Here is a 14761-nt window from a genome sequence, read left to right on the forward strand (position 1 = left end):
GATGTCTAATGCAGAAGGTTTTAATGGAGACTTTATGTATCAAGGAGACCTGAAGGTGAAACAACATACAAACTGTAAGGGAAATATAACATTTGACCACAATATCATCATGTTTATTTCCCCTTTGATTGATCATGATCGAATATCATACAATGTAACCTTGATCATGCTGTTTCCTGTACTACTGACTGAATCTTGCTCTAACTGAGGCATTGTTGTTTTCATGTCATCAGAAGATCTCAACCTTTGACTATGTAACCATCCCAACCAGAGTGGGAGGGTTGAGCCAAATGTCTAAAGACAAATAACTGTTTCCCATGGGTGTGCATATTACAAACTAACCTTCCTCATATGTACCATGCTGGAGCATTAAAGTGTGACAATACTGTAAGAGATTTGAGTCTTGTTACCTCGTTGTTAAGGTGGGATTGTAGAAATTGCCACGACAAAACACTAACAGAGCAACATGAGCAATTATCATCCCCGAGTCTGAAGATGTCTCCCACAGCATCAACATGTATCTCCCTCTACTTGCTTCATTAACAATCTAACAGCACGTCAATGAATGGCTGGAATTGCTGTCACTCTCTATGTTACATGTAGGTGTTCGCATCCTATTGGATAGTGAAATAAATCACATTGCAATGTGATTTAGTTGTCCTTACGTCTTGCCACTGGTGAAATACACAAAAGAGTTGAAGTTGGTTCCTCTCTGTCTGGAGTATTTGAGTTAGATATGAAAGTCCCTAAGCATAGACGCTACAATGAACTGTTGGTTGCTCCTTTATCTATAACCTGACCTTTGGTACTGTTAAGAAGGAGAAAGGAGCATCTGAGGAATTTCGACAGGCACTTTTCTCCTGTACAGATATAATGTAATACCTTGTTAAAGCCCAATGAGACAAACTATGATTTGTGAGTATGGGCTATACAAATAAAGCTTGATTGATTGATTGATTGATTGATTAGGACCCCTGGTTATTGTACTTGAAGGAAGAACTTATTCCAGTAAATTGTTTTAAAACATAACTGTAGACCAGGGCCGGCCCTGGCAATGTTGGCGCCCTAGGCGAGATTTCAAATTGGCGCCCCCCAACATACACACACAAACTGTCATGCATCCCCAAGAACTTTTGGACTGTATACAGATTTACACACGGGCAGACAAAATTGTAAGCTATAAAAAACAATAAAAACATAAAATTAAAAATATATAAAGAGTCTGAAATCAGCTGTACTGATAGCATGTCATGTCAACAAAAATAAAGATTAATATGTCCACAATCGGGGTGATTCTTACCTCTATATTGTTCTTTCTTCTCCTCCTCTACTTTGCGGTGCTTTCTAAATTGTGCACCTTATAACTTTATCTTTTTTTGATTCATCTTTGACTCTAACCACAGTCTATCACCGCAGCGTGTACGTCAGGGACCCACCTGAGGCGGAAGTGCAAATTCTGCGAGCCGCCGCCTGACTGTTCACACAGGGAGCCATCCAGGAGGATGTTTTAGATGCTGGCTTGCCTGTCCACGGAGCCACGGGTGGTGACATCAGCAAATGTCCCTACTATGCTGCCATAATGAGTAGGTTTTTATACATCTCTTTGTATGCACCATGCAGTGTCGAGTGGAACGGCATATGCCAGTTTAACTCGGGACAGGTTCTGTTTGCGACTTGGTTTGCTGCTCTGGCTGGATTTGCTGCATGGTATCTGATGTGGTCCCAGTTCCAGCCTGTCATTTTGCTGCTGAGAGAGGGAGAGGGAGGAGAAACATTGAAGGAAGGCGAATAAGGAGATTGAGACCATTTCATAGTTTAATACAAACATTCTTTAGGGGTCCCCGCTAATTCAATATTGCACATTGCCAAAGAGGGAAGCTGACAGGAAATATACTTGGTTTTATTGGACTATTAGCACATCAACTCCATCCATCTCTCAAGCTATGCCTTGATGTGTGGTTCTTGTGGCATTCAGCAGAAAACCCACACGCACAGACTTGTATTATAAATGGCCAGTCTTTGTAATCAAAGTATCCTCCATGGACATTTGACAGAGAGGTGAGGGGCTGCTTCATCGCCTCGTGGGAGGATCACTTTGGGCAGATAAAAAGAGAAGGTAATCCTCTTGTTTATCCACTGCAGGGTGTGATAGGTGGGTCCCTACTGATCCATCCAGAACCCTAATAGTCCTCATCCACCCCCCACTGCTTCTCAAGCCTCTGTCCCCTTTTCTGCGATGTGTCTATCTTTGCTTTACACTGTCGTCATCCTCTCCACCCACCAACCTGCAGGTGGAGTCTCTCAATTCCAGGATCTTTTACCTTCAAGAAAAGAAAAAATTAATTGTTGGAGATTTGTTTTATAACAACTTTAAAACTTGATTTCCCCATTGTCCCAACTTTGAGAATCTTTTAACACACGTGGTTGTCAAGCTTGAATCCCCATGTTCGTAAACTAGCTAGCAGGCTGACTAGAGAGGTATTTGTTTAACCCATTAACTTAACCAGAGACAGACAGACAGACGATGCAGTGCAAACAGGAAATAACAATTCTTCTTCTTTAGTCTGGCACAGTGGAGTAATGCCTTAAATAATTAAGACTCATCCGATCTGAACGTTAGACAATTTATTACTTTAAAGTTTTTTATTTCAACATTTAATTAAAGACTTTTTAAGGACCCATAACCCACCTTGGAAGAAGAAAGTATTTTAACAGAGTTAGAGGCTTAAATTGTTGCCTGGTAATATCAGACCCGGGGCCGGCCAGCAGTAACAATGATGGGGGGTTCGTTTGATAGTTAGAAAACCACTTCTGTGTCTTGCTCCATTATTGTTGTCATTCCGATATGTTTAATTTGAAAAGTGTCCTCCTGTTGTTGTTGTTGTTTGTAAGTCCTGTCAGTTCTAACATAAACATCGTTAACCACAGAAAATAGGAAAAGAGCTGTTTAATCATGACTTGATAAATGACAACACATTGAAATGTGGTTGTTTAGCAGGTCTGCTTTGTTTCTTCTTTTTTTTATTGTTGGTGAGTAAATAGCAAAAGCAAAAACAAATGTTAGCAATGTCTGTCTGACAGGTCGGATTCAACCTGATGACTGCAGATCCCAGTTAGAAACACTGCTCTCTCGTGGTCTGCTCGAGAATGAAGCTAAACGATTGAGTTACAATGTGTTCGTATCTTTAGAGCTAATTATTATTTTCTTGAACTGCGTCACATGCATAAACTTGTAGAAAACTAGCCTAGCCTAGCCCAGGCCATAAGGGAAATGCACCACTCACCTGACAGCCCTCCCAATGTCACGACCATCACGGCTCTCCCTGCAGCGCCGCCCGACACACTGCAGACTCCTCCATGACCGGCTCCCGCTGCGGCATCAGTAGGTGTGCTGCTGCTGCCGGCTGCCATGGATGTTTCTAACTGTGAATGTTTAAATGTACTACTGCTGTTTGAACGCTAGTCGTCGCTCTCTGTTCTTTGTAAATAAAGTTATTTTGATTCAAACAACATGGCGGCGCGCAGTGGTTCTCCCATGTTGTCGCTGGTGAAGACGTGATTCTGTTTAACAGGGATTCCTCTGCGTTAATATCCAGGTAAAGTAACGTCCTGTGGTCGTCGTGTTTTAACAGTGACACGTGGTTGATCAGTGGATGGAAACATTACGAGTCGACAGTGTTTATTGTGGATAAACTGGGATCAGCAGAAGCACGCAGATGTTTCTCTTTCCATTGAAACGTTGAAGTACGTACAACATTCAACAGTTTCATGTATTTACATTTCTTATAGTCTAAAATATATTTAATTATATTTAAAATACCAAATGTCAAAAGGATGAATTGTACACCGACTGACTAAGTTGTACTTATTCAGTAGTATCACTATATTTTTAATGTTTGGTCTTTTATCGGCTCATCAGTCAAATGTGAAGCACTTTGAACTTCACTAGCCTGAATCAAAGTTTGATTCATTAATATCTGAGATATGTTTATTAGATTGATCACAATATCACTTAAACGTTGCAGCTGGTTAATATGGTGCTGATTCTCCTCTAATGAAATAAACATCCTTCATTGATTATCTGAAAATTTGAAATGTTGTGTAACAACTCAGGGAAATACATACTGTACATAACAGTTCCTCAAAATTGTACTTCTGTTGATGAAGGTACTGAGTTACAAAAAAAATGATCAGTGCTCCCGGAGGACATCAATAAATAAAGAAAAATAAATCTTGAGACTGACCATTTGTATTTTTGTACTACAGTTTAATAGATCTCCATGCTTTCTCTTCATTTATTTCACCAGCAGATTGTGTTTGTCAAAGCAGAAATGGCCACTCAAAAGAAGCTGGGGAAAAAGGAAATCAAAAGGCCGCCTCCGGGTAAGACCTCCCTCGCCTCACCCTTCACCCCAACATGGAGCCCACTCCCCCAAGAGGACATGCAGTTCATCCTGCAGACCCTGAAGGACAAACTGTTCTCGATGGGCCTTGAGAAGAAAGAGGTGAAAATCTTTCGCCCATGGAGGAAGAAGAAGAAGGAGCAGGAATCTGCTGCTGCCGCCGTGACACCGGAGCCCGTCGCTGCTGCTGCTGCTGCCGCCGCATCACCGGAACCCATCGCTGCTGCTGCTGCTGCTGCTGCTGAAACACCAGAGCCCGTCGCCCAGGTGCAGGATTCTTCTAAAAACGGCTGGACAGATGTGGCGGCCCGACGACAGCTGGCCATTGGCATCAACGAGGTCACCAAGGCTCTGGAGAGAAATGAGCTCAGATTGGTGTTGGTGTGTAAGTCTGTCAAACCCAATCACATGACAAGTCACCTGATCCCGCTGAGTGCGACGCGAGGAGTGCCGGCGTGCCAGGTGCCCCGTCTGAGCCAGAGCGTGTCGGAGCCGCTGGGGCTGAAAAGTGTCCTGGCACTGGGATTCAGACGCTGTGCCTCCCGTGACGAGGACATCTTCACCGACACCGTTGATGCCATTAAACCCAGAGTGCCTCCATTGAACATTGCATGGCTACCAGGTGCAGCTCCACCGGGTTGTTCACCTGCTGTGACACCCAACGACCCTGCAGACATGGAGGATGAGGCGGAGGCTGGAGAGAAGGGAGGCCAGAAAAGAAAACTGGAGAGCGAGACTGAGGTGGTGACAGAGTCTCCCTCCTCCTGGACTCTGCAGCCGCTCATAGTGAAGAGAGTAGTTGCTAATCCTGCAAAGAAAAAGAAAAAAAAGTAGACTGTCAAACTAAAGACATCTGCCTGGATATTTTTGGACCACTCCTGTGTTATTTCATGATTTAGCCCAGACGCTCCCTTATTTTTTCCTTTTAAGATCATTTAGTTTTAAGAACTTTTTGAGAGGTGGAGATATCCAACGTTTTATTATGTTACCAGGTTGTTATTCATTAGATTTATCTTAAGAATCCTGCTAACTCCCATGTGTTGGGATTCACTTTTGTTTTCCAACATTTCAATCATTCAGCAATTAGTTTATAATCCATCAGTATATTTTGTAAATCAACTCACCAAGACTTGAAACTTGCTTTGTCATAGATTGTCCGTTACAGCTTCTCCATGAGTTGTTGGAATCTTTCATTAACAAGTAAAACAATATTCTTGCTTTTCTCTTATACACCATAGTTTGGAGGATGAACTGCAGTTTATATCAATCAGCGACTTAGTTAAAAACGTTTAATGGTCATTTTAAATTTAGTTTTGGTCAATGTGATATTTAACAGACAAAACATGGAACATTTAAATCTGTGTTTGTACTTATGAATTTAAACAACTGGCAATGTGACAAAAACAGAATTAAACATGTCTCATCCTCACCAGTTTGCAGTGTTTGTAATGAACACACCATAATAAACCACAGACGTGCACCACTCATGTACCTTTTTCAAAGTGTGTTTATTCAATCAAACATCCATGCTGGTATAGCCGACGCGTGTTGGAACAGATTGTTATTTGCATGGGGTCATGTCTTATATGATGCTGGTACATGTTCTTCAGCTTTATCACAGCTTACGATGGATCTGAATAAAAATATTGTTCTTCAGTTAGAGAAAGCTGTATGTCGGTTCAAAAGTACATACCCCCCCCCAGCCCATCCCAAAAACTTAAAATAAAAAATAAACAGAAATCCTTGTTTTTTAAATAAGGCAGGTACTTCAGGTTGAGTTCTCACTAAAGGGTTTAGCTAAGTAACAACTCAAAAATCAACACGGCAGCAAAACTGACATGCTCAAAGTTAATTCAAACAGCTGCAGGCAACACATCTGGGACAACCAACATCCATGAGGCACACTGTCCACCCAGCAACTGGTTTCAGTGTTTCAGTAATCCTGGTAGCTTCCGTCTGTGTGAATGCAACTCGCTCAACCTTTCAATGGTCAAAAGAAAAAAATCTTTGAAGACTGTTCATCAGTTGTTCTTTTCTTACTAATTTATAAAGGGATGAGAAGAAAACTACATCACATAGAGAAAAATCAATGACGAAGATTGCAGCAGCCTTTACCTCTTCAGGTACACAGAGCCACGGGAACATCAAAAGGGACAAAGACTGTTTAAAAACATTTAAACCCTTTTTGAGGAAACCACCACAGCGTGAGTGGAGGGACAAGTCTGAAATCAACCGTTTCACTGGAATTCTTAAGGAAATACTGGAAAGAAAAAGAAGAATGACGTCTTAAGACACTTTTGCAAAGTACAATTATAAATATCAGAACTGTTTCACGCAAGTAGCTGCACAACACACTAAAAAAATAACCTACAGTGTATTTTTTCAGACACACAAAATACAGTACCATTAAAAACAAATCTGAGAGAAGTCAATAAGAACGCAGACGGTAAAACCAGGAAATGCTCACATTTCAAATTGACACGGTTACTGACACAGGCTTCAGTGAATTCAGCATGCTGTTGGAAATGACTTCAGACCGTTTGAGAGTTGTGCTAAATTCTCCAGAGTTTGAACGAGAATCTGTTCAGAAATGCTTACGACCGTAGTGTTCTGCAATTTTACAGGGACAAGTTTGTTTTTGCTTTGCAGCAGGCTATTTAAAGTAGGAAGTGATAAATGCTTTGCAAGCGGCCTGTGCGACAATGACTAAAAATAAAACTGACGGTTTTAAATGGGACTTAGCTGAGAACATGCACTATGTCAAAGCACATGGACATTTCCCACGATATAAAACTGCCTCTAGAGAGAAAGTGTTTTAATTTTTAATTTTGAAAATGTTTTAGTAGCACTTGAAAAGTCAATATCACTTGAATGTTGTTAAACTGGTGTTTTCCTCTGCCAATGTGATTCTTTTTTGCCATTTTATTTATTATACTATATTTTATTACCGAAAAAATGTCCACATTACTTTCTGAAAGGATGGGACGGGAGCAAAGAAAGAATCCTTTGCATTTTGTGGCAGGTCCAGGATTTTCTGTAATGTTTAGAGAAAGTGCTTTTAAAAAAAAAAAAAATTCTTTAAATTCTCAGGAACTAGCACATGGACCCGGATGGAAAAACTCAGGCATATTTATAGGACTGATTGTTGCAGTTCCAGATAATGACTGGATCTAGGGAATTTAAATGTGGCTTTATAAGGGGACTGTTGGGCCTTGGGGGAGGTCTTTGCTCTACTGAATGCCATTCTAGTTATGTGTGTTTCCTGCCCAGTTTTTTTACTGCCCTGCTGAGCACCTCTTAGTTTGTATATAAACAGTTACTTATTCAGCAGCTTTGCTAACTGGACAGCCCACCACTGACATGCAATCGATTCTAACATCTGCATGAGCACATCTGGTATAATAACCAGTTAACTTATTGTAAGAGTGTTGTTTTAAAAATGGAATCTCTAGAAACAGGTTTATAATGTGAAAGCAGCTTAAATCCTTAAATCAAATGAAATAACAAAGTTGACACTGTTCTGCAACTCATCAGTTTTGAAATCTGGGCACCCTGACCCTTAAAGGAACCTCCTTCTGGTTTAAGAACTGAAAAATTGTGCTTCATTGATGCAATACATTCTTCATCAAAACCCCTTAAACCTTAATTGACCGAACAAACCCAGTGACATCTACACTACTTAAGAGGAAAAAATACTTTGGATCAGCCCTCCCACACCCCAAAAGCACACTACAGGATTAAATATGATCTGACTCTAAATGTACAGGTGACTATATATTTTCAACAAAAACATGTAGATGAATGCACCAGCTGGATAAGTCCTTCCTTGTTCTCTATATTTGTGATTTAAAGGTATGAATGTTTGAGGTGAAAAAAGGTGAGAGATGTTTCTCTTATCAAAGAAACATCTCAGAATTTCTAACTCTACTGAGGCCATGACACAACCAGCAGAGATCCTTCCGACCACACTGATATGAGAACATATGTCCAGCTGCTGTTGGTATGCAATAACTAATCGTTTGGACTTGAACACAATTAGAAAAGCTTGTTTACTTGCCAATTATCATTTACATCAGGGGTGGGGAACGTGCAATTCATATATATACATGAAAAAAAAAAACGGTGAAGGGAGAGTTAACCATGGTGTCCTTGGTCGCACTAACATTAAGCTGGTGCGTCTGTGTATTTGATCGAGTCGTATCCTCTGAATCAGGGAGCGAGGCCGAGTTTACACTCACACACTCACATAAGTGTTTGATGTGAAGAGCGACGCGTGCAAACACACACACACTCCCAGTCGTCGAGGAAACGCTGGTATACTAACCTTAATACAACACAACCTAAAGTGAATAAAGTTAGGTTTCCTTTCACAGTTACATAATTGAATCAAATCGAGACCTTGTGATTGAATATCCAATCGATTTGGGAAATCAGTGGCACTACCCAGCCCTAGTTCAGATATTAAATGTGTATTTGAACTGCCAAGAAAAGATTTTAAAAGGTGTATTATTGTGGTACCAAAGGGCGCGGTGAAAATTTTGGGTGCACCGAAATGAAAAAGTTAGGGGCACCAATGAAACCAAAACTTCGTCAGGAGCCCTGGTGCAATAAATGTGTTAACAATAAACAATAATTTACTGTGGCCCTCCAAGGATTTTTTAAAAACTAAAATGGCCCCTGGTAGAAAAAAGGTTCCCCATCCCTGATTTACACATTTTCCCTCAATGAAATGAAACAACACGTGCGTACCTTGTAACAAAGGGTCTGCTGAGGAAGAGCTAAACAAAGACTCACAAATGTCAAGGCATCCTCTTGAATGTCAAACTGATGTGTTTTGAAATGTGAGCTTTGTACTGTATGAGTATCTCAGGCATAGCATGACTTCACATTCAGGATGTTGATGATTTAAGAGTTTTCAGCTCCGGGGGGAACTGAGAATGTTTTTGATGACACAAGTGCCGGGTGCACCGCCGCCCGGTCACCAGGTTGGTTTGACTGTAGTTTTCATTGTCTAGCTTGGGCTACCTGTATGTCCAGGTAAGGAGTAGCCAGAGGTCCCAGAAAACCTCTCAATCCGTATTTTTTGTAGCCGCTGTGAGGACACGTGCTACTGAAGGACGAGGCCAACCTGAAACACAAGAGGTTCAGCAGTCTTATCAAGAGAACAGTGTTGAGCTGGTTACATCGGCCGAGGGGAAATCTTCTACATCACTAAATTAAAACATGATGGACCAAAAAGGAAACTACTTTACTCTTCACCCCGATTCAACTAGTACTGTTGTAAGGTTAGCTTGATAAGATATTTATCCCCAGCAGAGTTATTGGACAGCAGATTGACACATTACTTTACAATTGTTATGTTTAAATGGCGGAAACCGATTCACTGAGTCTCTGGTTTGAAACTAGATACAAGTTCCTGAGAACAAAGGAAAGATTCAAACCAGAAACTAAGAAAAATATTTATACTTAATATATTCTAATCGCTGGTGTAACCCAGTACAAATTAATAAGAAATTAAACATACAACATGAAATACACGTATGCATTACTAATATAATACTCCTAAATCAACCCCCCTCATATTGTCCATTTTCTGTACATGATTTGTCACAAACAAGCTTTTGTGGATTTGAAAAAATAACCTAAATTTTACGCAGTATTAGCATTTAGGTCTATAAAACTGAATGTGCCAAATGATCCCTGAGGTGGTGACAATCGTTGACAACCCAAGTAACTGACCTTATCAGGGTCCATAGGTGGACACTTCCAATTGTAGAGGTAATACTGCAGATTTCCATCTCCTATGCCAAACTTGAGCTTCTCCAGGAACCCCTTATTCTCCATTAAATCCAAGGCATTGAACACATCAAAACCTTTCTGTTAAACGCACAAAAGAAGACATCACAAACCAAATGTTATAACGAATCACTCAGCAGCAAGATAATATTTGTAAACATCTAGGTGACACTTTAACTCTAAAAACAATTCTATGGCAGCAGCGGAAGAGAAAAGCGTTATTATAAAGTAGCATTACCAGTTTGGCCAGGATCAGTGCATCATTCATTAGGTCCAGTAGCGGAGTTTGTGTATGAACATTGTAAAAAGAATAAGCTGCCTTCAGGGTCCTATGGAGAGGATGATGCATCACCGTTGAGGGCAGAGTGTAGAAGCTAGTGAAATCTGTCAGAACACCACCAGCACCCTGAGAGGAGAGGCAGACACGGAAGCTGTTTTAAACACACAGGAATCAACGGACGAACACTGAGTCGGTTTGATTGAACTGATTCCACATACCTCTACTACGTAAGTGTCAATTATGTTGTCCTGCGGCAAAAGCCAGTGAGTGACCTCCTCTTCCCCCAAAGAAGGTGCAAGCTGGAAACGTTGAAGGTATTTCTGCAGCAGATCGGTGACTTGGCGGATGTCACGTCTCTCCATCAGCCGCAGACCCGGGGTTTTGATGCTCTGTATGAGGAGCAGAGAGTGAGAGGAAAAGGTCGATATAAGTTCCTGCCATTCATAAGAGTTATAAAGAGAGATCCCTGAGTGACGGTGTGTAGAGTGTTTACATCTGGTAGTCTGTAGAGTTTCATGGTTCTTTGCAGGGTCATGTTTCTGCTCAGATGGGAGAATTTAACTTCCACAAGTTTTCTGGGGTTCAAAGAACGATGCCAATACCTGTACAGAGAAAAAGGAATTAAAGAGTATTAGCTTCATAAATTACTTTTTCACACCAAGTCCTGGGTGTTTTATGTCTGAATCCTGCACAGTTTACCTGCATGTGGAAACAGGTTTCGGGAGTACCACTCCTGCTGTGTATACTGCCTGAAATATCCCCTCCAAGTTCACCCTCCGTGTGATCTCTCTGATGAGCACAGGAGCAACACGCTTTGAGCGCAGCTTCTTGTGGACACACAGGAAGTTGATTTCTACCATCCTTTTCAGCCTGGAGGATGACAGAGATGGATTGTGCATTAGTGTAGAAGAGTTTTCTTTAACTCTTTCAATGCACAGTGCTTCACTAATTGTATGATCAGTTGCTCACGTGTCATAGATGCGTATATCCGCAGGGATGGCACTAATAAAGCCAACAAGCTTCTTATTGGAGGACACTCTCACTCCACAATGCCACTGTGGTAACCAGCCAGGTGGACGCAGAGCCCTGAGAGGGGAGGATATGCAGTCAGTTGAACACTGTACATATTCACTTTTCGCTCATTAGAACAACTGAGGGGAAAGCTTACCATTTGAGAAAGTTTGGGGAGTAATCAAATCTAAACATGTTGTCATCGTCCTCCACATAGTTTTCATTTAACAGTGTGTACAGCTCTTTCAGCTGGAAAATACACAGCCAGTCAGTTATTTCATTTTGTGCATCACTTCTGCAAAAAATACATTTATTGTTTGAGTATCTCAGACAAACACTGTACTCACCACATCTGCATTGCTGAGATCCAGAGTGTCCCACATGAAGCCTTGAGGTAAGGAATATGGCTCCTGTCTGATGTTGTCTTTGTCAGCTTCAATTGGCCCATGACTCGTCACAACTTCGTCTGCAAAAATAGCACAGAGGGATATCAAACTACTTTCCCAGCAACCACGATTCCAATGGAATGATTTCTTGTAAATACATAAAGCAAATGCAGCACTGGTCATGAGCCAACACAAAAAACAAGTATGTTTTTATAATACATTAAAATGACAGCATCTCTCAGACATTCTTAAAAAATGTCTTCTGTTGAGCTCATGTTGACAAAGCTACATCATTGCTCCCCTGCATAGACCTGACTCTTTGACCAATAGTTGTCATGTTAACAGTTCAATATAGTATCACTAAGCATGCCTGGACCCCCACTGTACTTCACAACTGACAGGTATTTGGGACAATGGCTTTACAGAGCAAAGAATATGACAAGCCAAAACCAGGAGTTGGCACAAGTGCATAGAAACGCTGTTAAACCTGATACATCCTGTTAAATGCTGATATGCAACCGTTTGTTGACAAGTGATATAAAACGGGCGGCTGTGGCTGAGCGGTCGTCCTCAAACCAGAAGGTCGGCGGTTTGATCCTCAGTCATCCACACCTGCATGCCAAAGTGTCCTTGGGCAAGACACTGAACCCCTAAATGGCCCCTCATAGATGTTGAATGCACTAATTCTGTATACGATTAATGATCACTGGACCATTAAGAGCTCATCAAATGACAAAAAAAGCTTTAAACATATCATTATTCTTGCAGCATATTTCAAATAAAATTAATTCCAATAATAAATAAACAAGGCTCTAGCAGTACTTACTTAGCTTTGGCACAGGCTGAGTGTCCCAAAACTGGTACTTGTGCTTGGCTGCCTCGTCGATGCTCTTCGCAGGACCCTGGCAGGACAGCAGCTCCATGGCTCTTTGGATGTCCTGCAACTTCTGAATGGGTAAACCAGGGTTCTGCATGTAGAACAAGGGGCACATACACATGAGATGATGATGTGTCTTGGGCGTGGCCCTTAGGTTTGAAGACAACACAAACACATCCCTGAGTTTGTACAGTATCAAATGGCCCATAACAGCATGTCTTGCATAATTCAAATGTGACCAAAACACCTGATTATTGGAATATTTTTACTGGTCGCTCTTCAGTCTTGAATGAATCCTGGGAATTGTTTATTCTTCAGTCACTATCATTTATAAGACCACTTAGCATTTGGCTGAATCATCCCATCAGCAGACCATACTGTAGGTCATGAGCAGTGTATAAATCCAAGGCTCAATGACCCGTATTGATTCCTTTCACAATGATGGAGATTAAACAGGGTTTTCTTGGCTTGTTGATTATGTGCTTAAGGACTATAATTCAGCTTTTTTTTTGTATCTCACCTACTACAAGTAACTGGGTTGTGTATTTTGGATTTATGTATGCATATTTCAGACTGGTCACCTTAATCTCCTGAGAGTCAGAGGCAGAGTCAGACTTGGCTCCTCCCGAGCTCGGCTTCTCTTTCTTCCTCTTCTGCTTCTTCTTCTTCCTCTTGGCCCCCAAATCTCCCCCTGGACTCCTGCAGATGTCAAACACACCCAACATCTGTTAAATCAGATCATCATTACACTAACCTCAATTTCAAATCCCCTTTACCCCTAACTTGAATCAGGACCTAAGAAATGATAAATTGCCAAGGACCACTGGTCACAACAAAGTAGCGATGAAGGTGTATAAACCAGAAAAAGTTCCAATAAGATAACTTTATCCCTCACAGAGACTCACAGTCATGTGTCCGACTTCAGAGGACATTACGTACATTATAATCGATGTAATTCATTGATTTCTTGGAGAGTTGAGACTAACCTAACTTTAACAATTTTCACCTTTAACTTAAATGATTTACATGATGGGGACTTGATTTTTGTCTCCAAACAGAATGTAAGTCCCTACAATGTGACTGTGTAAACAGATTTAAATCCCAACACGAGTAATACCTGGACCACACACACACATTTGTACTTCTATCTTAGTGAGGACACTCATTGGAATAATGCATTCCCTAGCCTTTTACCCTAACCATCCAAACCCTAATCTAACCTTTTCTAAACTTAATCCACGAACCAAGTGAGGACCGGTTAAAATGTCCCCACTTTGCAAATATGTCCTCACTCTGTAGGGTCCATGCTTAACATGGTCCTCACAAAGCTGTAAGCACAGGAACACCCCCCCCCCCCACACACACACACCAGCAGCAGCAGCTAACGTTAGCTACCATAGCAACGACTGACAGCGGAGCTAGCTTAACGTTAGCGAGCTAACGGGTCGTGTTAGCGGCTAGCTGTCATGATGTCACTCCGCCCGGGCGCTGGACTCATTCACCCCCTGAAGGTTTAACGTGTTTATCAACCCGACGCTGACGACACCTCGCGGCTCTCACAACAACACATGTGCGGGCTGGAGGTGACGGCCCTGAGGCAAACCGCCTAGGTGTGTTTGCGTCGGCTAACGCTGGATGCTAACTGCGCTAGCTAGCCATCCACACACACACACATATATATAGATCTATATACGTATAAACAGGGAGCGCACAAACAGGCAGCCGGGAACAGTGCGTCTCCCGGGCGGAGGGAACAGGCCGTCCTCACCCCTGCAGATGCTCATTCTCCTCCTCGTTGTCTCCGTCTATCCCGCAGGTGTCCTGGTCGTCCAGCTCCAGGCTCTGCTGACTGGCCGCGGACTCGCTGTCCTCCGCCATCACACAAAAATGTCTTTAAAAAAAAAAACAGTGAGCGGCCGTGTGATGGAGAGAGGGCAGCAGACGAGAGGAAAAACAAAGACACCGCCGAGGGAAACAGCGCTGCCTACAGGCCAGCGGAGGTGTGACA

At 41.8% G+C, this 14761-nt stretch overlaps 2 protein-coding genes and 1 long non-coding RNA gene across 5 annotated transcripts; 1 reads left to right on the plus strand and 2 right to left on the minus strand.

The window, feature by feature from the left end:
* Positions 1 to 1802: 1802 nt before the first annotated feature.
* LOC128449756 (uncharacterized) lies at positions 1803 to 3424 on the minus strand. Its single transcript, XR_008339907.1, has 2 exons — positions 3285 to 3424; positions 1803 to 2321 (listed from the first exon to the last, which is right to left on the minus strand). It is a non-coding gene; the product is annotated as an uncharacterized LOC128449756 (long non-coding RNA).
* A 68-nt stretch (positions 3425 to 3492) lies between these two features.
* rpp38 (ribonuclease P/MRP 38 subunit) lies at positions 3493 to 5890 on the plus strand. Of its 3 annotated transcripts, none has more exons than XM_053433055.1 (2): positions 3493 to 3596; positions 4308 to 5890. In XM_053433055.1, exon 2 carries the CDS (start codon positions 4332 to 4334, stop codon positions 5235 to 5237), a length of 906 nt encoding a protein of 301 aa, XP_053289030.1. In that variant the 5' UTR covers positions 3493 to 3596; positions 4308 to 4331; the 3' UTR covers positions 5238 to 5890. The 3 variants fall into 3 exon arrangements, with proteins under 3 accessions (XP_053289030.1, XP_053289029.1, XP_053289031.1); XM_053433054.1 differs by having other exon boundaries at positions 4311 to 5890; XM_053433056.1 differs by having other exon boundaries at positions 3514 to 3596; positions 4330 to 5890.
* Positions 5891 to 5892: 2 nt separating this feature from the next.
* nmt2 (N-myristoyltransferase 2) lies at positions 5893 to 14717 on the minus strand. The gene is made up of 12 exons (XM_053433053.1): positions 14522 to 14717; positions 13335 to 13452; positions 12703 to 12844; positions 11838 to 11956; positions 11648 to 11739; positions 11449 to 11565; positions 11179 to 11349; positions 10973 to 11081; positions 10698 to 10868; positions 10438 to 10605; positions 10143 to 10280; positions 5893 to 9531 (listed from the first exon to the last, which is right to left on the minus strand). Exons 1-12 carry the CDS (start codon positions 14629 to 14631, stop codon positions 9511 to 9513), a joined length of 1476 nt encoding a protein of 491 aa, XP_053289028.1. The 5' UTR covers positions 14632 to 14717; the 3' UTR covers positions 5893 to 9510.
* Positions 14718 to 14761: the final 44 nt, after the last annotated feature.

This window comes from Pleuronectes platessa, chromosome 10 (assembly GCF_947347685.1).
Source record: "Pleuronectes platessa chromosome 10, fPlePla1.1, whole genome shotgun sequence".
In the NCBI taxonomy this organism is placed as follows: Eukaryota; Metazoa; Chordata; class Actinopteri; order Pleuronectiformes; family Pleuronectidae; genus Pleuronectes; species Pleuronectes platessa.